The sequence below is a fragment of the Osmerus eperlanus genome, chromosome 1 (assembly GCF_963692335.1).
Source record: "Osmerus eperlanus chromosome 1, fOsmEpe2.1, whole genome shotgun sequence".
Lineage (NCBI taxonomy): Eukaryota > Metazoa > Chordata > Actinopteri > Osmeriformes > Osmeridae > Osmerus > Osmerus eperlanus.
Window position 1 is genome coordinate 6,817,571 of NC_085018.1, and position 27,275 is coordinate 6,844,845.

Consider the following 27,275-nt stretch of genomic DNA (forward strand, 5'->3'; position numbering starts at 1 on the left):
AGTGATTCATGTATAGTGATAGTTGGAGGAGACTGTGTTGATATTAATCGATTAAAACGCAATGCAAAGAACTTGGAGCGTTATGCATATTAAGGGGAGGTTAGAACACAATTGTGATGGGAGAGGGGGGAGACATTGCTCCCGTCATACCTTTCAAGGGACCCTGATTTTTGACTTATAGAAAAAAAGAAGAAAGAAAGAAAGGATCCAGGCATAAGGTGAGGTGGAACAGAACAGAAGTGGTCAAAACAGACAAGACTGAATCAACTCACACTGGGAGATATTCTGTATATGCGTGCTTGTGTGTGAGTGGTGGTGTGTACGTGTAGTCGTGATGGTGTGTGTGTGTGTGTGGGGGGGGGGGGGGGGGGTTGTAGGGAGATGTGTACAATCTATTTATACATTACATACTCTAAAAGTGTGACATTTTGAAATGTATGGTTAGTGTTTTCACATTTGGGTATTCACAAATTCACATCCACACTTTAACTATGACACATCTTTAACAGGAGACTAATGACAAAGAATGTGTAACATTATGGTACCAAACATTTAACAAAACAAGTGTAACATTAGGGTAACAAAAAAGAAAAGGAATGTACAGTTAAGAGAGAAAACAGCACATGCATCTCTTGTGTCAGCTAAGGAAGGGCCAGGACATCCCCAGCACAACACCGCACCAAAGAAAGGAAAGACAGATCATACGCCGGCTATGATTCATGTCCTGGTGAACCTCTTCTCTCCTTGCTCTGCCCCCCTAATTTAGCTTCTCGGGGGTGTCAAACGGCACCAAAAACAAATACTCCTCTTTTACCCTTCCCTGCCTCTCTGCCCAAATTGATTTCCCTTGCAATCGTTCACCTTGCTTGTCTTTAAAGGTCAGCTCACAAGCGAAAAAAAAGCAATTAACCTCTTGGGGTGAGAGAAGGAAGGGGGACATGTTTTCTCTTCAGAACAAGAGGTTCTGGAACCTCGGCTTCCTTTGCTGATGACATCGTCTTCAGGATCACAGCAGCACCTATGTAGGAATCTGATCTCTGATCCATGACAGACTCGACATTTCACAAAAAAAAAAGGCAAAAAAAAAGGCCCATTATATTAGAGCAGCAGATCACGGTGATAACTCTGCCTTGATACCTGGGAATATGCACTTCCTTCAACCTACTGCCACTCAAAAAAAAGAATGAGTTGTTTCTAATGCACTGCCCATTCCATTTAGCCTTGAATGCTAATGCACTCACTGCACCTCAATGTCAGAGCCTGCAGCTGAGCCAAAGCTGATATTAGCCCAGTGTTTCTACAGCATTGTGATTGCCAAACTTTTTGTCTGAAGTGCTGCATGATCTGCTGCCCCTGGCTAGCCGGACCAGTAAGATCATTATCGGTTGTTATTTCCACTTTGGACGTAGCAGATGTGCGGTAGAGCTAACAAAAGAAGGCAGGGTCAATACAGGATGCATGCCCCAAGACTTCAGCCTGGTTTGACCTGCAGCTTAAAGCTCTGACTAACCAAGGGTGGCCTGGTTTAACCTGCTGCTTAAGGCTCTTAACCTGGGACTGACTGCCTGAGGAGGGCTGCAGCTCCCTGGGGAGGAGAAAGAGAAGACCCCAAGCTCAAATCCATGAGGGAAGGTTTCCAACTCAATAGCCGGGCTCTATTCTGCCAACTGCTAGAATCAATCAGGTGCTATTGTATCAATCATGGAGCAACAGTTCTTCCAGGTGACTGTCTAAAATGACATTAACAAACTGAAAGATTGAGTCTCAACAACATTGCGCATGTTTGGCAGTCCCAAAACCAAAAAATATGATTGGTTGCTGCTATAACACCCCCCACCCCTTCAGTGTGCACATGTGCTACGAAAAAAGTTACTGATTCCAGAGATAGAAAGGCCAGAACAAACATGTTGTGGAGCTTTGATAAACATACCTTTTCTACAGTTCTGTTTGACACCCCTGAGAACTACATAGCTACAGTATTATCTCATATCTCTTACCTTGCAGTACGTCCATACCACCCATGTTCTGACCAACCCCCCAGCCCCCCCAGACCCGCCCCCAGCTTGTGGGAGGTAAGGCTTCTGCCCCCTTGTCATGCGCAAGGCGAGAGGGATGCCGTGCCAAAAACCAAAGTACCTGTTTTCGTTTTCGTTCTCATTTTCGTTCCTGTCATGGACAGACGACCCATTTCAGCGTGAGGGAAGAGAGAGGGAGAAGACGTGAGGATAGGAGAGAGAGAGGGAGGAGAGAGAGGGAGGAGAGAGAGAGAGAGAAGAAAGAGAGGAGAGAGAGCGAGGGAGCATAGACTGGATGAGATGGAAGTAGAGGAAGAAGGAAGGAGAGGTGTCCTCCAGGTGATGCAAACACACACAGTTGAGTGGACACAGGGGGATTAGTGCCAGTGCTAGTGAGGCCATGAGAGAGTGTGAGCTTAGCAATGACCTTCCCTGTAGGAAAAAAGGGTAAGTATCAGGAAACAGAGCTTGGAGATGACAGTAGAGCTGGTAGTTTGCTAAGAGGGTTGACTCACACACAGAGGTCTGTATAACAGCTGCCTGAACAGCCTGACGATAGCCTCTATTACAAATAGTCTAGGATTCTAGTCAGTGTCTCAGGCGGCCTGACATAAAAAGCTTTCTTTAACACCTATCATCTTGTGTATACTAACTAATATTTTTTATCTTATTTAACATATTACACGTTATTTAAAAAAGATAGCGTTGTCTTGAAGCTGTTTATATGTCTGGATAGATCATTTAGATTTTCTACAATCCTGTTAACCTAATTGTATGGCCTATTTATTAAATCTAGGTTTAGTGTCCGCCCTAAATGTTTTATTAGACACATATGCTTCAGGAAAGAAAATAGTTAGGGATTGACCAACACACATGGAGGTCAATGTGAGAGCACAGGTGGCACTTGAGTTAATGTGTTAAAGCCCATAATAATTACCAACGGTAATGGCAACGGTAGTGCTGAGGGTCCCGAGGGTTCTTTTACCCATCTGTGCCTTAGCATGAGAAAACTGATAGCACCATCACAAACAGTGGGCGACTTCTCAAAGTAAAGTAGTGTCTGTTGCAAAGTTGTGTATTGTGAATCATAAGTGTGTAAATGTATCTATTAATTTTCATAAAATCAGTAAAATCTGTATACTGAGACAGAATATCAAATGTGTTCTAAAATCATAATTACATAGTACCTGCCAATGTAACCACCATGACAGGGTTAAAATGAAGCAGGATCAATGATGAGATTATTTGACTATGCTACATGTTAGTATTTCCACAGTCAGGAGGTTTAAGAGTGAATCACTTTAGGAGGACAGAGATGAGAATGAGGCCACAGAGTTCAGTGGGACCTGAAAGGAGCGGAAGACAAATCACTCACCAAATATTCATACTAATACACAGTAATACACACAACTTCTGACCTCCCCTGCAAGTTTATATAATCAGTCCACAATAAATGATCAACATTAGAAAACCTTGTTAGATCCACTTTGATGCAGTTCTGGATGTGACTTAACTGTTTCATCAATACCGCACTGACAGCTTCCAAACGTCACCTTTCTAATATCAGAAGATAATACACATTCTGAACCTGACTGGGTCAGCTCAGAGCCTCAAGTCCCACAAACAAATTAGTATTTAAAGAGTCGTTCCCCCAAAAGTACAACAGGTCTTTGCTCAACATTCTGGCTGTGTTTGAGGTGTTACTGTGCAGGTGAGTAAACTTACTGGTAGTCAAATGAGCCGTCGTGTTCCTTTTGATCCACCTGGTCCAGAGCCAGGTCCTTCTTGTCTCGCACTAAGGTGTGAGGTGGATCACACGTGAATAAGACAAGCAAACACAAGTAAATAACATGTAAATCAAACAAATAAATGCAAGTAAATAAGAGTCAGGTCTCAAAATGCATCTGACTTAAAAGTAAACTTATGTCCTTAAGTCCTACCTGGGTATTCAACTCATAGATTCAACTTATGTACCCTTAGTATAGATAGTCCACATATTTAAATTTTAGGTATATGTTTATTGTATGCACCTTCCTGCCAAAGCAAATTCCTTGTCTGTGCAAACTTTCATGGCGAATAAATCCCATTCTGATTCTGATACCTGGATATTTGACTCATACCTGGATATTTGCCCCCACGACTCCTCTTAATGAAGCACACAATGAGGAGGATGAGGATGATGAGGGCGATGGCACACATCAGGCCTATGAACCAGCCCTGGGTAGCTATGTCCACCTGGTCCTTACTGTAGGCTGTAGGATATACACACACACACGGTAGAGAGAAGGATAGGACACAAACAGGAAGGGAAAGAGAGAGACAATGTAATGAGACTGTGTTTTCAGACCCAGATGAGTCATCGCTAACAATCAGACAATCTGTCCACATCCAACAATGTTCAACGTCACAGTAATCACACTGCAATAATGTTCCTTAAACAGAAGGCAACAATTCCCAGATTGGTATTCCTCTTTGTTAATCCACAATGAACATTCCCTCTTCATTACCATCAGTGCCTGATGTGAGAGAGTTGGGTTTGTTATAACAATTCTGGCGCATTAATCCTGAACAAAAGGTAATATTACATATTTCTTTATAATATAACAAATATAACAAGGATAAAGGATAAAACACCTGGGTGAACAATGGAACATTTTCACCAGGGTCCAGAAGCATAGGGTACTACAGTTGTATGGGTCATTCTAAGAGAAAACAGTTGTCTACATGCAACACATTTAACTAGAAAACTACTGTCGGCTATCAGTTCAGGTACAAGCAAAAGTACGAGATCCATATAAACATCTAATTAAGGCTGAATTTTAACATTCATGTCAACATTCATAAACATATAGAGTATATTTACGACCAATTTATGACCAAACCCTATATTTTATACTATTTACACACATTGCACTACATTGACTAAAGTAAGTAACTCTTAAATTCAAATCCATCGTTACCAGCTTCAAACTGTGTCTGTAGATCTGGAGATAATCAAGAAGTTACAACTGACATTTTCAGAATCAGAAAACATTTACACCTCAAGCCAAATGGCAATCGCAAACTATTAAAGTACTTTTCCATTTCTCTTTTAAGGTTGGGGGGGGAAGCTTTATATAAATTGTTAGGTTGTAAAAGGTACAACTACCGTTGCTGTTGCATTGACTTTGTGCTAGTCAGTCATTGGACGAATAAACAGCTAGAAGAGAAACCTTCTAGTTTGCAGTGAGGCCACCTTGCAGGTGAGATGGCCCTGTGTTAGCCATGGTGGCGCCCTAGTGCAACCAGGGACGATCTATTCTCACCTGGCCAGGAGTGGTCTCACCTGCGCTGGTCTCGAAGGTGATGTGTTTGCTGCTGATGCTGTGGTGCGCGTGGGAGTACACTCGCAGACGGTACTTGGCCCCTTCTATCAACCCTGCCAGCTTAACGTGGGACTGCTGTTTCACACGTATGCTTTTCACTGTCTCGTTGCCTTGGAGACACAAGAGAGGCGTCCGTCACACTCCGGGGGAGTGGCAGAAACGGGGCTAACAGGAGGTCATGACACGATCATGCTCAGCTGAGTGTTGTGTTTTGTTTCCATGAGATGACGGGGCTTCTGGGGTGATTGAGACTACAGTACAGCTGTACGACTGTCTCTACCCAAACTTTAGAGGGTCTTTTCAAAGGCAAAAGTTAGCTAATGAAAGTGTGTAATATTTTCTTGGAAAAAACGTTTATAGATAATGAAAGCAGTACAGAACTTTAAGGTACATGCCTTCAGCTAATATTCCCCGGTTACAATATATTTTTGTACACTATTTTCTCCCAGGGCATAATTCTCCAGAGAAACTCATCTAAAAAAGTGGCCATTTTGTGTCCAGGGAAAGCAGTGTTAATATGCAACAGTAATATGGTGGACATCAAAGTTTTACAAAACTCCGAAGACAATTGGCCTCTGTAGGGTTACATTCTCTCTAAAAGTTAGAATTTAAATGGATCATTATGTGTGATTATGTTGGGTAGCAGAGTGATCTTTCTTCCACTACATCCAATTACCCAGAAACCCCACAATCATCTTTCTATTGGGACAAAAACACAGCGTTGTTTTGAAGCACAATGTCTTTCGATAGAAAAGACATGTTGGTCATGACACTGCTTAGGGCATGACTCGGAATGGCTGCAGGAAAGGGGTAACGCAAAACTGGTGACATCATGCACCATGCCGGCGAACGATCTTTGAACCAAGAAGAAGGCTGATCCAGGCCATCTGGCACTGCTTGTTTGTCAGCATCCAACACAGTTTCAACACCAAGACAAGCAAAGAATGCTGACCATACTCTGCTTCCCAAAGCATCACTACATTCAAGCTGGGGTTTATATAAAAAGTAATGAAAAAAAGATTTGTGAGTGTCTAAATAGGGAGACGGATCCACTATCCTTGAGAGCAACAAGAGACATCACAAGGCTGCTGCTAGGAGCACCTTTCTTCAAGAACATATGTTTTCTATTAACTGCACTGTGCCGTGCACTGAGTATTTGCTGCTTCAGCCTCACACTGGATAGCACTGGTTCCTCTACGCACGTGGTGGTCAAGAACAATTAACATGTTATTTAGTCTCTGTGGTTACACTTTACTATTTATAAATATTTATTAAAACGATAAAATAAGTAAACATATGTGTTGGAGCATAGCCTGTGTTGATGTATGATCTTGTGCATGCAACCCCCCCCCCCCCCTACCTCTTTCCAATGGCTTGTCTCATTTGTGCAATAGCCAAGTCTTTGTTTTGTCATACTGTCTTTAGTCTGTCATGGAAAATCTATCATAAAATCCAAGTCTAAAAAAGAGGGTCCTTATTGCCTTGTAATTACAACACACATTCACTACATGTGTGAAACATGCAGGGACCTTTAAAGTTGTCTTCACCGCTGAGCTCTATGCTACAGCACATGGCTGAAGCCTGCCTCACTCTTAATGGTCTCAGATGACTGTATGTGTATGAGCCTACTGCACAGTCCTTATGAATGACAGTGTAACAAGAAGAGTGAAGCCTACCAGTAGAATGCACTGCATTAGGAGCGGTAGATCACGTGTAGATCATGCCTCTCATCCATACATAACATGTGTAAAGTGTGTAACATATACAATGAGTAAGTTCTGACCAGAGGAACCAGACGTTATTGGTCAGTCAGGGCCCCCCCCACACGCACAACCAGTGGGGGTTTACACTCACCCACACTCACATTAACAATTTAAAACTTGGTAGAAACCAAACCATAACCCCCCCCCCCCCGGGTCTGAGCTACGTGATGAACACAGGGAACATGGATAGCAGGGCAAGCAAACATTGACCCAAGTGGGAAGCGGTTTGTGGGGTTGAGCAATCCAACAGCCAATCAAAAAGCCAAAGGGGGCCAGCCAGACAAACAGATACAGTAGGTGCATAGCATGAAAAGTTGTTATATGGTGATATAATATACACAGGTTTATTTTAAAGAGAGAGAGAGAGAGAGACAGAGAGAGAGAGAGAGCAATAATATTAGGAGAGATAGACATATGGTAGCTTTCTTGGGAGAAAATATGTTTTGAAAAGTGCCAGATGTGTTTGTGTGTCTCAACATCAACCCCTTCAATGAGACAGGACTGACGAGACACACACAAACAAATAAATCCTGCTATCTTTGTACTTGAAACCTAAAGCAGGTAGTGTAGAGACATTCTCTTTCTCTGTGATTCTGAGTGATTATTTGAACAATAGATGCTGGCCTAACAACCCTGCCCTTGGTTTCCAGTTCTTGTTGGAAAAGAAAGGACTTCCACATCTGGGGGAATGTTTTTCATAATGAAATATCTCCCTGACAAAGGAGAATACCCTTTCCAGATGGGGTCTCCCTCTCATTCTCATGTCTCTCATTCTCATGTATCTCTCCTTTCACAAACTCTCTATTTCTCCCTTTTTCTCTGTGGCTTCACCTTTGTTATTCTTACAGCTTTTTTTATTTCTTGTTAAGCCTCACAAAAGATTTACTGAAAGGAACTATTTATGAGAACCAAGGCGTAGGGGAGTAAAGAGGTAGATAGTTTCATTTCATTTAAACAAAACCTGTCAGTAAGGGGATTTTATAGAAACCGAATCTTGCCACCAAAGTGTAATTGAAACTGGAACGCAGATGAAAGAACATTAATTATTCAACTGAAATGACAGTGAATATACTGCCCACTTTTGCGTCCAGGGAAAGCCAGTTTGATCGTAATCAAGATGGTATACTGTATGTAACACAACCCTGGTTCTTACAGAGGTGGAGCCAAAGTGGGAGAGTTTGTCAAAAATGACCTCCTTGCTGGTAAGAGCTTTATAAAATAGCAATGAGAATGTTCTGCATTGTATGAAAGAGTAATTTTCAAAAGCAATGTGTCATTTTAAATTATTTTCATTCCAGTGGCTGTAATTGTCAGCTGCAGGTTAGGGTTAGAATGTTCCCTTCAGAAAATCCAGTTAGCTCTTAGAGATAATTTTTCTTAGGAGGGTTTTAGGCTGTTGGCTTTACCGCCAAACGTATCATATAATGTACATAGAAAGAAAAAACTTGATTTTGTTTGTTTCATTGCATTACATTTCGTTTGGTAATATTTAATACTTTTTAAGTTACGGAATGACATCAATGAAACAAGCTTACAAAAACTAAAACTTTAGCTGTCAAGTTTAAATGACATGTGTCTTTCCCCAACCCTAAAACATGTCTGGGTCTGGTTCTAATCATCCAGCCTGGGGTGATTAGGACCAACTCTGGGTTCGGGTTCTGACTGTCCAGCATAAAAACAACAACGATGCTCAAACTGGGTCTGGTTCTTACTCTCCAGTATGAACTCTAGCACAAACTCGCTGCTGTCGGCGGGGAAGTCGTGTCTCCAGCTGACGTTAGCGTAGTTACTGTTAGGCTCCACCGTCAGATTCCAGATCCCCCTTCCTGGGGCCACTACACACACACACACACGCACACACACACATATCCATGCATACCCAATCACGCATGCACACACGCACACGCATGCACACACACACACACACACACATTTGTAGATATACACTGACTCTAAGGGGGCACCCTAAGGTTAGGTTTGGGCTCCATTCACAAGGCAGAAGTCAATTGAAATTCACATCCCGACTAAAAATGTGGCTATTTATTTTCACTCTTTTTTAAAAAGTTGAGTTTCAATTCACGACCTGCCTTGAGTCAATGGCAGTAGAATGGATCCCAAACCTGCTTGAGATAGTGAGCTAGGGACCCACTCTTCACAGTTTAGATAACTTCAAAAATGGGGCTTCTTGCATCTTGGCCACAGGAATGAGACAAATGGCTGCATTCCAATACAGGTGGTGTCCCCTCCCATCTCTATAAAGAGAGGAGACACTTGAAACGGCTGATGTTTGTATTGAAACACAGCCACAGTCCTGCTTCTCCTGGAAAATGCAGCAAGAGGCCGATGAATGTCTAAACGGTTTCTCTTTTTTAATGAGCAAAATCTAAACTCTAAAAACGTATTTGCTTAAAATTCACTAACTGATGTGAAGTAATACAATCAAAGTAGAGTGAGTTAAAGTGGATTGGACAGGACAACAGCAGGATATGTACCCAACACGGAGCTAGTAAGAGTTGTGGGCGCGATGGCAGAGACAGCAGGAAGAGGAGGAGGAGAGGGAGGGATGGTGGAGGCAGGAGGAGGAGGAGAGGGAGAGGCAGTTGGAGACACATAGGCATCCGTAGGCTCCACTGCAGGGAGGGAGGGAGGGAGGAGAGAGCAGAGGGTTAAAGACAAAAAAGTAGAATAAAACAGGTCAACCACACACTGACACTGACCAATCGAGACCAAAGAGAGAGAAATAGTAACGTCAATTGACCAATGAGCATAGGCGGTCTGGAATTTCTCAGAGACAGCATTAATGATTGGTTTACAAAATATTTGCAGATTTCAATCATAGGCAAAAATCAAGTTAAGTTCATGAAACTACTTTGAACACATCCTTTGTTACACAGCATTTTGGCCAGAATAAATCATTCTCAAATCACTCTGAAGACAGAGTATATTCCACCTCAGAGAGTGGGCCAACAGTCGTGAGCACACACACACAGAGACACACAGACACACACACACAGACACACAGACACGCATGCACACCCCCACACACACATTTTTTGATTTGCACTGACTCTAAGGGAGCACCCTAAGGTTAGGTTTGGGGTCCATTCACAATCCAGAAGTCAATCAAAATTCATATCTTGAATTAAAATGTGGCTATGCATTACTCTTTTTTTCAAGTTTCAAGTTGACTTTCAATCCACTTCCTGCCTTGAGTCAATGGCAGAAGAATGGATCCCAAACCTGTTTGAGATAGTGAGCTAGGGATCCACTCTCCACAATTTAGAGAACTTCAAAAATGGGTCCGGAGGAACGATAGAAATGGCTGCATTCCAATACAGGTGGTGTCCTCTCCCATCTCTACAGAGAGAGGAGACTTTAAAAAGGGCTAATGTTTGTATTGAAACACAGCCACAGTCCTGCTTCTCCTGGATAATGCAGCAAGAGGCAGATTAATGTTTTAATGGTTTATAAATTGAGTTTCTCTGTTTTATGTGCTAATTAAAAACTCTAAAAACATATTTGCTTAAAATGCACAAACTGATGTGAAGTAATATATTCAAAGTAGAGTGAGTTAATGTGGATTAGACAGGACAACAGCATGCTATGTACCCAACACGGAGCTAGTAAGAGTTGTGGGCGCGATGGCTGAGACAGCAGGAAAAGGAGGAGGAGAGGGAGGGATGGTGGAGGCAGCAGGAGGAGGAGGAGAGGGAGAGGCAGTCGGAGACACGTAGGCATCAGTAGGCTCCACTACATGGAATAATGGAGGGAGGAGAGAGCAGAGGGTTAAAGGCAAAAAGTAGAATAGAACAAGTCAACCACACACTGACACTGACCAATCAAGACCAAAGAGAGAGAAGTACCAATTTCAATCGACCAATGAGCAGAGGTGTTCTGGAATTTACCAGAAACTGCATTGCTGATTGGTTTGCAAAGAGTTTGCAGATTTCAACCATAGGTCAAAATCAAGGCAGCAAAAAATCAATTTCATGTAAGTTAAAACTACTATGAACACATCCTCTGGTATAAAGCATTTAGTTCAGAATGAGTCATTCTCAAATAACTCTCAAGACAGAGTAGGTTCCACCTCAGAGAGTGGGCCAACAGTGGCGCCATGTGGCCACACACTGTCATTACTCCAGCATTCAAACAAAACATTGCTAGAAATGTATGATGTCATGCCAGTTCTGAGATATCCTCTGTACTGTGAGAATGAAATGTTGAGGGACCTTACGAGTCCTCTGCAGACCTGCTGGACACCAGCTGCAACTGTCTTTACCTTCATGTTGACAGTCATCTTCATGGAAGGCATCCCAAATCCCACAAAGGTTGTGCTTTTGTCCTTATGAACTAAATCCTTCCTCATGCAGCCCCCCCTGCCCCTCCCACACACACACACACACACACACTATTTAGGCTTGAGGGCATCTATATAAACACAGACCCATCAATCAAAAAAGCTGTCCGTTAGCATTAAGCATTGCTTTTTGAAAAAGAGAGTAGTGTTCAGGGTTCTAGCAGGGTTCTCATTGCTATCTTACCTGAGTACCACCCCCCCCACACACACACACACACACACACACACTGCCTCCTCCATCCCTTGAGAAGGAAGGGGCTTGCTATGCTTCTCAGCCTTGTGAGAGAGAAGAAAATGGATGGCGGTAGAATTCAACAGTCAAAAGCGCAGGCATGCTGGGTGATTGAGTAGTCAAGCGAGCGAGCAGGTGAAGGCAGGTGGACTAACCAGGTGTAGAACTCAACCAATGGGAGAACAGGACTTTCTTAACTTTTTTTTCAGAAACTAACAGGCAAATTAACAAAATAAATATCACAATTAAACAGCCTAATACAAGCATTTTGCCATCTCCCTTCATACCCTCTCTCTGTCTCACACACACGCACAACTGAGAGCACCCCTCCCCGCTCATCAGGGCATTCCACATCATTAGGACAACATTCCCTCCTTCTGGACAACTCAGGGCACAAGACCAGGCTTCACGGCGGAGGGGGTGAGTATGTGTGTGTGTGGGCGGGTGGGTGGGGTGGGGGGGAGGGGGTTGGATTGCTTAACCCTTGTGCTGCCTTCGGGTCACATGACCCAAAGGTTCATAACGAACCATTGTTGTGTTTACCCAATTTTACCCAATACAAAAACAAATAAAAATAATTTTCTTTTAACCTTCGCAATGTGGAGGGTCTGAGACAGCCCGACGGTTAAAAGAAAATGCTTTACTTTGTTTTTGTATGCGGTAAAGGTGTCGCAATACGACGGTGGGTAACAATGACTGATGGGTCAGAATGACCCGAAGAGAACACGAGGGTTAAAGGCACGCCATCAGGGATTGGTGGGGGGCTACAGTTGGAGCTAGAAGTATAGGCTGTAATATATTTTCCCCCACAAGGGGGGACCGCTGCTAGAGCTATCCTCAAAAAAACTAATTTACAATGGAAGTAAACTGGAGGTGTTCTGACACGATCCTGGGCTTCCTGTGTTCAATCCCGGAAAGCACACAGCAACACAGACACCCAGAGATGGACAGACAGGCAGGCGGATGAGGAGAGGACGACAGAAGTTCATTCTTGTGACTACAGAGTCAAGGCTGGTTACACTCCAAAGCTCTCTACAATCTAATTTAATTCAACATTAAACTATATATGTATCTACACTGAATGTTAAATCATAGTCACACAATTGTGACATGTGCTGGAAAAAAGGTCTGCATGTCGGTAATCTTCCATTTTTAACCACTATCCTTTTTGTTTCATATTACGAAAGTTTATGTATTGAAGAAGTCACTCAATATAATAAACACATATTTTTTATGAGCTCAATACGCATAATTTGTCAGCAAAGTAGGCTTATTGTTTTAGTCTTGCAGGTTTTGGTTTTGGGGGTGTGATGGGAGTTCAGTTTGATTAGCATCTTTGGTTTTGTTGGCTACTGTCACTGAGTTTCGGTCAAGCCTCCACCCATAAACCTAGATGTGTGGTGTTTGTTCACTATATGGTTGCTACCGTAGTGGTGGATGCAAATTACATGAAACAAATTATGAATAGCTGCTGGTAAGACAATTTACAATTGAAATCAAATAGTATTGTTTATCGTGAACATGCAGGATGGAAATGAAACAATGTGCACGATTCACAATACTGTTGTCTGCATGAAATGTTCAGTTTTCTACTCGGGTAAGATTAATATCTATCTATCTGTTCTGTTTAGGAACTGTGTGCGTTTGTGTGCCTTCCTTAGCCAAACAGTTGTTAGCTATGTGGAGCTGGAGTTAACCAGCTATTGTTCCCACACAAGACCTCCCTGTAGGAAGAGAAGTTCATCTTACAAAAAAGTTCTGCACTAGTTGATTTAATTGGTGTCACCATTCAAACAAGCATATCATCCTCAAATATTTTCAGATTTCAATGTATGATCAATCATTTGAAAGCTTAGAATCTCCACTTTAATTATCTAAAAGATAAAAGGACTACAAGAAATGACCATGACTTAAATGCGGACCAAAATACCAGCACCTGTCACAAATATGCTATTGCTGTTGTAACATTCTGTATAAAACAAAAAACAGACATTTACTGGCCTGGTTTCCCCCCCACAGTTGTACTTCCATGGGTGATTCCTTGTACGACTAATGGGGACTAAGACTGTACCCCTGTGAGGTAAAGGGTAGAGAACTATGCTGCAACATTTTCACATAATGAGGTCATTTGACCAGCCTGGGGCGACACAGAAAGCTGCGGAGGGTAGGGTGGACAGACAGGGACACAAGCAGGATGTGCAGGTACATCTACCTGTGTAGTCAAGAAGGGAACTGGTGTCTGTCAGGAGTGAAGGAGAGACAGGCAGACAGAGAAGGCCACAGTGGTGAGAGAGAGGAAAAAGGGCCAGAGGCTGAGAGAGACACAGAGAGAGGAAGAGCGAGTCGCAGAGAACATTGAGACAAAAGAACACCAGGGCCAGGTGTGTGTGTGTGTGTGTGTGTGTGTGTGTGTGTGGGGGGGGGGGGGGGGGTATTGTGTTTCCAAGCATGGGCATGCTAAGAGTGGAATTGAGCCTGAGAGTGTATGTGCACATTTAAGTGTGTGTGAGTAGAATGTGTGTATGTGTCCACTCTTGGCTGATGACAGCATGCAGCATTCAGCCTCCCCTCCACAAAGCCTGCAGTGTCTGCTGGACATGTAGAGCAGGACCATTGGGAGGAGCAATCTGGACACCAAACGCTAGTTTACTAAGAGCTACAATGTCAACTGGTGGTAACGAAATACAGTTAACCTAGTTCCCAGAAAAAGTTCCCCCCTAAAAAAACATAAGACTTGAAAATACCTAACTCTGTATTCACAAACAGGAACTAGGACTGGGCTGAATGCAACTGACATGTTTGGTTCCAGTCGTTAACAGAGACTCCATCCAGATCAGGATCTCTCATAGACAGGGCTTCTGTCTACACACGCATTTTGTGTGTGTGTGGCTTGATAGTACAAGAAACTCAAGAATGTTCCAGGGAAAACCATGTATTCTTGTTGTTACACAACAATTGGTGGGTACAGACTGGGCAGTGCTAACTGCTCGGTAACCATGATAAAGAAATTCACCATATCCATTTGGTTCAACGCAACAGACTGACACAGTGTGTTGACCTAAGTATATCTCCTTAATGTGTGTGCTGATTATTAAGTGTTTATTTGCTTCTGTGTGGTGTCAGAAGTGGGTTTTAATGTGTGTACTTTGCACAATGTGTATGTTTGCCTGTATGGGAATGTGCATGTGTATGTGTGCATGTATGTATATATGGGGGCGTGAGTATGTGTGTGTGTGAGGCTCACCTTCGTTGGAGAAGTGTGGCGACTCCTCAGCGTAGACCTCTCCGGCCCCCTCCTGGGTCACTGCCGCCAGGAAGAACTTGTAGCGTGTGCCGCGGTCAGGCAGGTGCAGAGTGAACGATGTCACATTGGGGAGAAAACTCTCAAAGTGCATGCGGCCAGCCTTCGATCCGTTCACTACACACACACACACACACGGCTTTGTAAGGGACAACTTACAACTGCTGCTTGGTGTTTCCAAGGGATCCTATCTGTGTATCAGGTATGGCCAGTGTGTAACTAATCAGAAGTGGATACCTGTCTGGTATTTCAGTTTGCAGCCAATCAGAGCTCACCTGTATGGTACTTGAGTCTGTAGCCAATCAGAATGCCGTTGGGCTCCAGAGGCTGGTCCCAGTTCAGCCGGATGGTGTCGGAGCTCCTCTGGATGATCTTGAAGAACCTGGGAGCCTCTGGGACTAAGGAGGAGAGAGGACCAAGGGAGAGAGAGAGGCAGATATAGAGGGGGAGACACAGACACACAGAGACACAGACACACACAGAGAGAGAGAGAGAGAGAGAGAGAGAGAGAGAGAGAGAGAGAGAGAGAGAGAGAGAGAGAGAGAGAGAGAGAGAGAGAGAGAGAGAGAGAGAGAGAGACAGACAGACAGACAGAGACAGACAGGGAGACAGGGAGAAAGAGAGACATACAGGGAGACACAGAGAGACAGCCAGACATAGAAACAGGCAGCCAGACAGGCAGCCAGACAGGGAGACAGACAAAATTAGACAGATATACAGGCAGAAAGATATTCAGACAACATGAGACAGACAGAGAGAGACAGACAGACATTGTTTGAGGGGAAGAAAACAAAGTGAAACAGCATCAGGAAGTGAGCTATGAGCATGACCCTAACCCTAACCCCCAACAACAACCATCAGCTCCCGTTGTGGTGGCCTCTGAATGCCTCACCTCCCTCCTTGGTGCGGAACTGGACGGTGTTGCTGACCGGACCCTCGTGGCCTCGGTTGGCCACCACCATGAACATGCTGTAGAGGGAGTAGGGCATCAGGTCGCTCAGGATGCCTGAGGGCTGAGCCGCCATAGTGTAGAACCCTCGAACGCTCCGCTCCTGACTCACCCGCAGACCTGGCAGCAGGCTGGCCTCACGCCAGAAGTACACCTGGGAGGAAGGGCACAGGGGAGCAGGAAAAGAGGAAAGAAGGAAGGGAGCAGTGGAGGAGGGAGGGGAGGAGGATCGGAGCAGGGGAGGAAGGGAGAAGGAGGAGGAGGGGAGGAGGAAGGGAGAGGGTTAGGAGGAAGAGACGGGAGGAGGAGGAAGAGGAGTGGAGCAGGGAAGGAGGAGGGAAGCAGGGGAGGAGGAGGAGGGGAGCAGGGAAGCATGTGTGTTAGGGATGGTGTGTGTTAGGTGTGTTGGAGTGGTGTGGGTCAAGGGTGGTCTTCTCACCCGGTACTCCTTGAACTCCCCCAGTATGGTGCTGGGGTCGACGGGTATCCAGTGCAGGGTCACCTTGGTGCTGTCCACGTTCGACAAACGCAGGTCTGTAGGGGCCATCGTGGGCTCTGGGTGGAAGGGGAGAGAGGTTACAGGGTGACAAAGAGAGAGAGGCTGTGCTCACTCTGCTCACAGGGAGAGGTGGAGACAGAGCTCCATTTGCAAACCAAATGAGACATTTGTAAAAAAAAAAAAAAAACAAGACAAGGCTAACTGTAAAATGTTGCCTGCAAAGTATGTAGCAACCTGCCATACCCTTGGGACAGCAGCTAGCTTGCGTGAGACAAAAGTAATTTTAATTTTTGTATTCTATTGTAAAAACGTTTTCTTCTGCTGTTGTCACCCCTTAGTGTGTTTTGTAATGTATATATTCTTAATGCACATATATTCGCCTACCATTCATGCTAACATTTTGTATTTATTTAATTTATTTTTTGTAGTGTTATGTTTCTTATGATATAGTATTCATGCTATGTGTGTGCTTTGTAATATGTTGGCACTTCCATTCCCCAGGAGAGTGCTCGATCGTCTCGTTTCAGAGAGGTCAGGGAATAATTTCTACAGTTCTCCTTTATTTTCCAAAATGGGTGAACTCATTTTTTGCTTCCCTCTGGAAAATTTGTGTCAAACATAAGTGTTTGTATCCCACCCCCACTTTTTTCCCTCTGTGAAGCTCATTGTGTTGCCTCCTGGTATGAAATGCGCTATATAAATAAATAAATACATTTTATTTTATTTAACATTATTTGAATATACATGATCAGTAAAAATTACCATGACCTATATGTGGACTAAAATACCAGCATCTGTCACGTGTGTATTTTTTTAAGTATGTATGTGTGTGGGTGTATTTGTATAAGTGTATGTGTATCTGTATAAGTGTTAATGTGTGTGTACTCACTGTCCTCCCCAGAGTATCCTATGATGATGTTGGACTGGAGACCTGGTCCGAGGTCGTTGACGGCCTGCAGTTTGATCTCATAGGGAACGTAGGTCTGCGTGTCAGACACCAGGTGCTTCGGCTCCACTGTGGTCACATTGCTCCACTCCTCACCCATATCCTTCCGCCTCCACCATACCAAGTAGCGCAGGTTGGGGCCGTTGCGCTCCGTGTCCAGAAGGGGCTGAGGGCAGGGGCGGGGGGCATGAGGAAAACTTAGGTTCACAGTACAGTATGGAGGCACAGTAGAGGAGAGTAGAGCTAAATACAGCAGAGTATAGTATAGTATAGTACAGTAGAGTACAGAATAAAGAAGTGTAGAGTAGAGTGGAGTAAAATAAACCAGAGTACAGTAGAGCAGAGCAGAGCAGAGTGGAGTAGAGCAGAGCAAATACTAAAGAGTATTTGAATAATAAATAGATACTGGACTCATTTTGAGCCCTGTCTCACCTCCCAGCTGATCTCCATATTATTTTTCATGGTGCCCCAACCTCTTAGACCTGCCGGTATGACATCAGGGGCTGTAACATACACACACACGCACACACACACACTCTAGATCAAGTTCTCTCCAAAAGACTGCCACACACAGTTGTCCTATTCCACTGTAATACATGCACTGCTCCTGCTAAACACTCTATTGTAAATACACTACAACACATGGTTTCATCTGACTAAATCCCCCCGCCCTCTCCCCACTGTGTACTAACGGGCTCCGCTGGTCAAGTAGCGGAACGAGGGCAGGCTGGGCGTGCTGGGGCCCACAGCGTTGATGGCCAAGACTCTGAATTGGTAGTTGAGGTAGGGAGACAGCTGTAGGGTGACAGAGTTTAGTTTGCCCTCATAGACGGACAAGTTCTGCCACCGCCCGGGTTCCCAGCGGTCCTCCTCGAACTGAACCAAGTACTCTGTTGAGGGGAGGAACACGGTGAGATGTGTGGTATGGAGGTATATAGGTATGGTGGTATGGAGGTGGTATGGTGGCATGGATGTATGGCGGTGTAGTGGTATGGAGGTGGTATGGAGGTATGGAGGTATGGTGGTATGGAGGTATGGTGGTATGGTGGTATGGAGGTGGTATGGCCGTGGAATGGAGATGGTATGGAGGTATGGATGTGGGATGCCCAGTGTTTGTACGACATTGGGCAGGGTGTTGTGTTCCCATGTCAGTGTGTGTGTATGTGTGCAGGTGTGTGTGTGTGCAGACACTCGCCTGTGATGGGGCTGTTGTTGTCCTCCCCAGGTATCCAGGTGAGGCGCACACTGCTTGCAGCCAGGTCAGACAGCTCTAGGTCCTTGGGGGGGTCAGGACGACCTGGGGGAGGACGGGCTGTTAGAGACGCCACACACAAACACACAAACACACACACACGAGAACACTCTCTCTCACAAACACACACAAGAACACACACACAATCACAGACACACACACTCCAAACACATGACTCACACACACTCCACTTACAAACCACTACATACATTAATATCTTTGGCACATAAGTTTGTGTGATAAAATTAGAGTGTGAAAAAGAGAAAAAGAATAAACTAAGGAGAGCAAAAAGATGAGAAAGAGAAAGAGGGAGAGATAGACAGAGACAGATAAGGAGACAGTGAGACATAGAGAGACAGAGAAAGAGAGAGAAAGAAAAGAGAGGGAAAAAGTGATAGACAGAGGCAGATATCAAAGGCTCAGAGACAAAGAGATGAAGAATGATGTGTATGCAGACAGACACAGATCGAGTGTATGTGTGTGTCTAGGAGAGGCCATGGATGTTACCTGCAGGCAAGGCACTATATGTGGGAGACAGCGACTCATCCTCTGTGAGGCCGAGGAGAGGCGGGAGGAGGGGTAGACATTAGAGGTCAGTCTATGTAGATTTAGTCGTTTTAGCACTAGCAGAGGAAGCCACATCTGAACTAATGAACACAGCTAACATCATGCTTTCAACACCACTCCAGACAGAGGTGGAAATATACAGTACATATACTGTTGTTGACAGCATGTGTTCATATATGTATATATAAGCACACATATACAGTCACAAGTATATACATATATTAAAATGTTGTATCTGTTTCATCTCAAGTGTGTGCCAAGTACACAGACGAGGAGTAGAAGGCAGAATCAGAAAACAGTTATTAGTACAGAGCTTATAGGACATGCAGATTTGACATTTGAAGGCACCCAGAAGTGCAGTTATTTACCGGCTAGTATTAACGTTACTTTGACTACTCCAGGTGACAGGAGGGGGGTTGTCATCCATTCTGTTAGGTGTGTATGTGCGTGTGTGTGTGTGTGTGCATGCGTGTGTGTGTCTACCTAACACAATAAGGCGAGCTGAGGAAGAGTCCTGGTCTAAGTCTGTTTTAACAGAGCAGGTGTATGTCCCCTCATCCCTGTTATGGACATCTAGGATGGACAGATATTCTTCTTCCCTCTTTACCCTGCAAGGACAGAGAGACAGAAAGAGAGAGAGAGAGAGAGGGGGGGGGGGAGAGATAGTGACTTGATTTATTTCTGAATTACTGTTGTTGATTAGATTGATGTTCCAAGATCAAAGTGTACCTTTACTGGATATTTCTTTCTTTAAAATAAAATAAGAAAATGTAACCTTTTTTACAAGGCCACTTCAAATATATACTATAATTCCAGGAATCTGTGTGTTTGTGTGTGTGTATGTCCAAGTTTTATAGTAGGATTTTTGTCAAACAATTAGCTCGAGAACCAGGCACTGTGCAAAGTTTGGATTTTGCAGGTGTCCATCTCAGCACCCAAGGCTGTGTGGTGCTGAGACGTTGCTTTTGACGTTGCTTGGATGAGCGTTTTGCATTTCTGAAATAAATAAAACCTATTCCTAAAAGGTTACATATGTATTGCATGACTGCACTTAATGCAAAAATAAGGAGGATACTGATTGAATGATGAGATTAAGAAGGATATAGACTGGAAGAGAATGATGTTGGCTATTCCACACTAGGATGGCTTTAGTTTCACATTTTCTATTTTATATCACAGGTCGGTAAATATGCCTTTGGCAAATTTGCCTTAAATTGAGTATATATTCTAGATTAAGGTGAATACGTTGTTTATTATAGGTGAACATAGTTTATCTGAGGTGAACATGTCGTTCCAGCATGCAGAAGGCTGTATGCTATCTTGCTGATGTTAGAGCAAACTTGTGTAGTATGCGTTATGTAAACATAACTTTATTCACCGATCTATAAAGTATCCACTTTAGATTGTCTTGCTGTTAGTAAACTTGCCAGATTTTCAGCCATGGAGCTGGCACAATGAATATGTCTTCAGCCATGGAGCTGGCCCTTAGATATAAATAAAAGTGCATTGAGCTGAGCTGCACCACAGTAAGCGATTGTGGATCTTGCGAGCAGGCATGCGATAAGAAAACTCTTCTGAATTTAACCACTCAGTCCATTCATGCAAACAACACCATACCGCATTAGGCAAGTATCCCCATAACTTGCTCAAAATCCTTAGTTCATCTCTCAAAGATAGATATGTATGCCAATTAACACGTAAATGCCATCAAAATAATTATTTGTGTCACTGTCCACAAACAAGATAGTCAAAATGCTTAACCATGCTTTCAATAGGCTATAACATAGTACTCTTCAGTATTTTATCATGTAAAATATGGATAAAATATGGTTTTGATTACAATGATGGGGTAACACTATTCAATAGAAAACCATTACACATACTGATCAACATGACATAAGCAATTGGTACAGGTGAAGGGTATGTCAGATATATTTATCTATCAAGCATTGCACAGTCAGTCGGTGAACAAGTTAAGAAAGCTTTATTGCTTGCGGCCGCAAGGAGACAAAACATCACACGCCATTGTGCTACAAAGTTTGTGCATTCTGCTCTGTCCTGAGACAAAGAAGACTCCAGAAAGTTAGATTTGCAACTATGGAAACGACATTTGTAGCTAACAAACTTACAGACAGACTCAACAGCGATAGCGGCGGGTACAGGCTAGTAAAGGAATGCACCTTGACATTTGAGATCCAGGATGAGTAACCGCATGACGCATGCGCAGAATGATGAGAAATTGAGAGTAAAAGACGCAAATTTAGAGAAATAGACGAATTTGAGGCAAATTTAATATACTAATTTGGTTACTTTTTAAATATGTTAAGTGATGAGTATTTTGATACATTTGCTAACAAGATTTTTGGTTGTTTGAGTACATTTTATATGTTACATAACTTCCGAGGAGTGCTGGAGAAGGGTGGGGGCTGAGTCCCGTTACGTTGAGATCTTACAAAGGTGAAATACCAGAGGATATAGTTCTGCATAATTATGTGAGTATTAAATGCTGAGAGATGTGTTCGTTTGGATGAATTCGAAGTTTGGTGGTTAACAAATGCGTGATCAACAATTCCTAACCAAACAGGGAGGTTTGCCTTTCAATATCACTGATTATGTTTCATGACTTTTTCAAGCCGTTTCTGAGATTTACATGGGTGTGTACATGAAACCCTAGAGTGCAGACATAAACGCTTAGAGTGGAGGGCAGCTTTGGATGTCGTTGAAAAAATATTTCTAGTTTGCCAGCATTGCCACAATTTTCGCTCTTCATGCTTCATTTTTGGATCAATAGATAGCTAATTTTGTGCTGGTCGTAGACAGTTGTCTGTTAAATCCAACAGACGTACACATTTGTTCAGAGCCCCACGAAAGCGAGACAAAGTCCAACTCTCGCCCCATAGAGACCAATGCAAATCTGGTGACAAAATCGTCAGAGAAAGCAAAAAGATTTTTTTTTTGAAACTGCCGGTAGAGTCGTATTTCTGACCGCACAGAAATATAAAGGACATCTCTGGTTTCGGCAGTCTTGGGTCTCGGAAAATATCCTTATTTTTTGGATTGGACGTATAGTTTTGCGTCTAGGTCAACTTGTTTGAGGTGTGGATGCTAGGTAAATGTTCGTTTTTCTCTCTGCCTAGCTCGTTAGTAGTCACAGCTGCGCCATCACCGTGACAACCAAACAAACACGCACCAGGAAAGCAAAAGGGACACGTTTTCGAAACTGCAGGTAGAGTCGTATTTCTGACTGCACAGACATATAAAGAATATCTCTGGTTTAGGCAGAGTCTTGGGTCTCGGAAAATATCCTTATTTTTTGAATTGGATGTATAGTTTTGCGTCTAGGTTAACTTGTTTGAGGTGTGGATTCTAGCTACATTAGTTATTCTCTCTGCCCAGCTCGTTAGCGATCACAGCTGCTCCATCGCTCTGGCAACCAAACAAACACGCACCAGGAAAGCAGAAGGAACACGTTTTGCGTCTAGGTTAACTTGTTTGAGGTGTGGATTCTAGCTACATTTCTGTTATTCTCTGCCCTCAGCGCGTTAGCAATCATAGCTACACCATGACAGACACGCACCACTCAGTCTCTCACACAGGTGATTGGTGCGTTTACTTGACCATGAGAAACCCGATTACTAGCAATTGTCGGTTTATGCCAATAATACGATTACTCCACATGTGTAATTAGTTATGCGATTACTCAATAAACGCGTCTACATGATTCTTTTTATTAATCGTTGTATGCTCCACGGACAAAACTTACACCATCATCCTTCTGCAACAAAGTGTCGCCGTGTCTTCCTGTATCGGCCCTGCTGTATGTTTCATTCAATCAACACATTGAATCCTACTAACAAAGCCGAGTAAACGCACTCAATGATATGCTACATCTGCTACTGCTATTACTATCCCAACTATAATTTCAGCTGTTAAAACGATAATATTCTTGTTAGACTAGCTAGCCTACTTCTTCTTCTGTTTAACAGTTCAGCTTTCAGCTTCTCCCGCATTGTAGGCTATTTATGCTCTTAGCTTTGTTAAGATGATGCAGTTCAGCTTCCACACTGCCTCTTTTGTGTCACTCACACATTTTTGAAATTCATTTCAGCTTGTGGGTATTTTCTCATTTCTCACTTTTATACTTTTTAAAATAAAGGTTTTTGTGCAAATCATTCTCCCTTTAAAAGTAATGGTAAATCCTTTCAAATCATTGTTGGAATGCTGCTCCAGCCCCTTTCAAAAATACCTTTCGGTTGCTTTGAAGCTTCAGCTTATAACTTTTTACTAAATTTTCACTTTTCAGCTTTTTTAGCATGGTCAGCTATCCCCATTCAGGTTTTCAGCATTCTCACTGCTGTTTCGCAGGAACAGCCTTTTCTAGTTATTATTTATTTTTGCCCCCCTAAGTCTCAGTCAATATTTGGACTACATAGACAATCTAGGTGTCAAAAGTTTCGTATTGGTAGCGATTGAGTTGCTTGTATTTGTATTTACCCTCCGTTGCACGGTTTAGGCTCAAGTTAAGTTTTGTGGCGAAAAGTGAAGCTAACGGTGGCTAATTTGCTAGCCACAGTCACTGACGTTACTAACATCACTACGTCACGAAAACACGCGTGACTACCTGTAGCAGAACATTCGTTTCGCATCTGTTAACTTGGGGCATATCTTGGCTAACTATAGCTTTACTGCAAGGCAGCTGCAGAAACGCCACAAGCAAAGAGGCCAGGGTGATAACTATTTACTCATTTTACTTTGTGATGTGAAACACAATTGTGAAATGTAATGTACAATATTAGCTGATATTATTAAGGAAGTAGGCCCACATCTACTTTCGGAAATGGTTGTCTACTATTTCACTGAAGCATTAGCATCATGACATTAGCCTCTGTTGCCCAGGCGACACATACTACAGTGGTCTATGATGCATCTGTTTTCAATCGTTAAAATGAACATTCCTCACAAATACATTTTCGTTGTAGGATTTATGACATTACATTACAAGTAAACGATTTGTTGGTGAAATTATCATTACCTGTGGTTTCAAACCAGTGTTGCTCACTGCAACGCTGTAGCCTACGCTAGACACACTATAAAAACATCTAGCTACACAGCTGTTTAGGAAGTCAAACGGCGACAACATGTTCGGCACTCCCCTTACTTAAATCAAAAGTCTTTCAATAGGTGAAACTATCTGACTACTAACCTGAACTTCATTGACACAGCCTAAACTTTGTCAATCTGTTCATGAAAATAATTAATTTCAGCCTAAACCGTACAATGGAACGTTAAATCGAATTCAACCAACGCAATCGCTACCAAGACGAACACAGCAGTAGTCTAGTACTATACTGTAGTGGTACAATTTACCGGGGCAGCTTCTCCACACAGGGCTATATCGCATTTTGCGTTGTTACTGACAATGATCGCTACCAGTGAGCTTTTTATGAATGAGCGATTTTCCACTAAATAAATGTCAAGCTTATTTACGTTTTTGGGGGCATATTTTCAGTTAGCAGATGGTACTGTTTGAATCGCGATTCCATTTTCTACTGCCGGTAATGTCGTAGAATAATCTTCAAAGGGGGTTCTTTATTAATGAATGAATGCAATATGAGTAGGCTAAATTCCTGAAAATATCACGAGTAGGGAAAAACTTAAAAGGACGTTTAAGTCATAGAGATTAGGTCAATTTTGACACCGGTCTGCCAAATTTATTTGTTTTGATTCAAGACTTGAACTAGACTGCTGATTTTCTCACAATTTCAAAGCCTAATTTAACATACTTGTCTGTGTTTTTTTTCATTCGAATTTGGATGGGTAGTTAACAACACATTCTTCTGTGGTGTGATGAACTTAAAACTCATTTTCAATTCCACTTTACAGCATCTTTAAGATATTAAGATTTATTTTCAGTAGCATGGTGACCGAAAGGTAGAGTTATATGGCATGCTATAGGTCTATTGGGACTGTGAGTTTGAGTCCCGGCTGAGTTGGCTTTTGCTAAACTGCATTTCATTCTCAGTACTTGAATGACAATAAAGTTGAATCTAAGTTGATTCTTAGTGGGCGACAGTGCCACGCTGAAATCACTGTTTTGATTTAGCTTTGTTGATTATGCCCTCATGCGTTTGCTGCAGTATAGATCTTTGACACTTTGTTCCACTGACATCCCTGTATTGACCCATCATCATATTTGATTATTCCATCTTAAACGTGTTGAAATCATCACGCAGGCGAATGCAGGCACTAGTGAGCCCTTTGCATATAAACCAGGGCATGGAATATGCCCCATGTGTGTGTGTGTGCTGGGGTGGCCTCCTCACCTCCAGTCCAGTGTGAGAGGCTTGTTGTCCTTCAGCCACGTGACCGTGGCCCGGAGGGAGGGGTCAGAGCTAACCTTGCAGTCGAGGCGCGCCTGGGAGCCCCGGACCACCTGCTGGCGCTCTGGAGCCCGCACAATACGGGTGGGGTCTAGGGGTCAACACACACACACACAAGGGAAGTGTACATACACATGCATGAGGGTTAGGGTTAGAGGGTTAGAGAGACGTAATTCCACTGTAATGCCTCAATGTTAAAAGTACCAATTTGTCAGGGAAATGTCGCAGGAAAACAAGACTACAGTTGCCACTTTGACAGGATCAGTTCATGCGAGTCCTATGTCACACACTTGACCAGAGGAGGAGCAGATGTCTGACCTTTGACCTCGAGGCGGACCTGGTTCTCCTCCTTCCCCAGGAAGTTGCTCACGACACAGGTGTAGGTGCCCTGGTCCTCTGGACGCACGTGCTTGATCTCCAGAGAGCCGTTGACATACACTCTGTAGTGCCCGCCATCCAGACCACTGCCTTGCCCGTTCTTAAACCTGCACACATGGTAGGACGTTAACAAGGTTGAGCCATGGAAACACAGATTGACAGACAGAGAGAAAGGCAGACAGACAGACAAACAAAAAAACTGACAGACTGAAAGACAGGCAGAAAGACAAAAAGGCAGAAAGACAGGCAGGGAAACAGACAGAGACAGAAACTGACAGACAGAAAGACAGGCAGAGGCAGGGAAACAGACAGAGACAGAAACAGACACTCACCAGCGCAACTGAGGCTGAGGGGAGCCAAAGAAGGGGCAGTCAAGGAAGATGTGCTTGGCCTCAATGACCTTGATCAGTTGGTTCTTAGGACCCAGCATCCTGGGAGCTATGTCTGGAGAGAGGGAGGAAGACGGGGAGAGGGAGCGGGAAACGGAAAGATTATGATACACCATTACATTGCATTGGACGTAAGTAAAGCACATTGGGCCAACAAGCAATGGTCCTCCATCCTCATCACAAACCCCAAGCAACAATTCTCTCCAGGATACATGCCCAGCCCCCAAGTATACACCCACAGGATACACCCCAAGACCACAAGCTCTCCCGGCCTTACTCAGGATGTTGACAAAAGCGTTCTCCAGCAGGTAGCCCAGGTGGTTGGAGGCGTTGCACTGGTACACAGCACTACTGCCGATCTGCACCGAGCGGAACAGGATGGTGTCCCCCATCACCTCCCTACTAGGGTTGGGGAGGGAGCCTGGGAGGGAAAGAGGGAGAGAGAGACAGACAGATAGAGAAACAGAGAGAGGAGGAGATCCAAAGTGTGTGAGTCATTTTGTATTGTCCTTGTACTGTATCTGTGAGAAACCTGTAATTTTCTGTACAACAGTACCGTATTTCTTCGAATAAACGCCGTCCTTTAGCTGCATATGCATAGTGCATATGGTTTGTCCATCCATGAGTTCCTATGTTGGTTTGTGTGGATGAGTATTGGGTATTGTGGATCAGTATGTACCTTTGTGTGTTTTATAGAGTTGGTGCTAAATGTTCTAGGTTTTAGCTAAACTCACAATGGTTCCTGACCTGTAAATGTAGATTGGTATAACTTGTATTTAATTTTATTATTGCTGTGTAATTTATGTTTTGTTTATTTTGGACCCAAGAACACTGTTTTGCTTTAATTGCCATTTTCATCTATGCTAGATGATATGTTTGTGT

At 43.4% G+C, this 27,275-nt stretch overlaps 2 protein-coding genes across 2 annotated transcripts in view; one reads left to right on the forward strand and one right to left on the reverse strand.

The window, feature by feature from the left end:
* Positions 1-27,275, forward strand: part of LOC134017173 (protein phosphatase 1 regulatory subunit 15B) — a 598,478-nt gene that overhangs the window by 350,167 nt on the left and 221,036 nt on the right. The gene's annotated exons all lie outside the window — the stretch shown is intronic.
* The window catches only part of nfasca (neurofascin homolog (chicken) a), an 87,322-nt gene that overhangs the window by 6,262 nt on the left and 53,785 nt on the right, over positions 1-27,275 (reverse strand). Inside the window, exons 13-33 of the mRNA XM_062456269.1 lie at positions 26,671-26,814; positions 26,337-26,448; positions 25,945-26,111; positions 25,570-25,717; positions 19,730-19,854; positions 19,187-19,228; positions 18,623-18,724; positions 18,120-18,317; positions 17,860-17,930; positions 17,371-17,593; positions 16,422-16,537; positions 15,926-16,136; positions 15,309-15,431; positions 14,977-15,150; positions 13,945-13,971; positions 10,753-10,893; positions 9,636-9,773; positions 8,856-8,978; positions 5,341-5,490; positions 4,136-4,267; positions 3,741-3,810 (exon numbers count right to left, since the gene is read on the reverse strand). Of these exons, the coding sequence (XP_062312253.1) occupies positions 3,741-3,810; positions 4,136-4,267; positions 5,341-5,490; positions 8,856-8,978; positions 9,636-9,773; positions 10,753-10,893; positions 13,945-13,971; positions 14,977-15,150; positions 15,309-15,431; positions 15,926-16,136; positions 16,422-16,537; positions 17,371-17,593; positions 17,860-17,930; positions 18,120-18,317; positions 18,623-18,724; positions 19,187-19,228; positions 19,730-19,854; positions 25,570-25,717; positions 25,945-26,111; positions 26,337-26,448; positions 26,671-26,814 (2,737 nt within the window). The remainder of the gene's footprint in view (positions 1-3,740; positions 3,811-4,135; positions 4,268-5,340; positions 5,491-8,855; positions 8,979-9,635; positions 9,774-10,752; positions 10,894-13,944; positions 13,972-14,976; positions 15,151-15,308; positions 15,432-15,925; positions 16,137-16,421; positions 16,538-17,370; positions 17,594-17,859; positions 17,931-18,119; positions 18,318-18,622; positions 18,725-19,186; positions 19,229-19,729; positions 19,855-25,569; positions 25,718-25,944; positions 26,112-26,336; positions 26,449-26,670; positions 26,815-27,275) is intronic.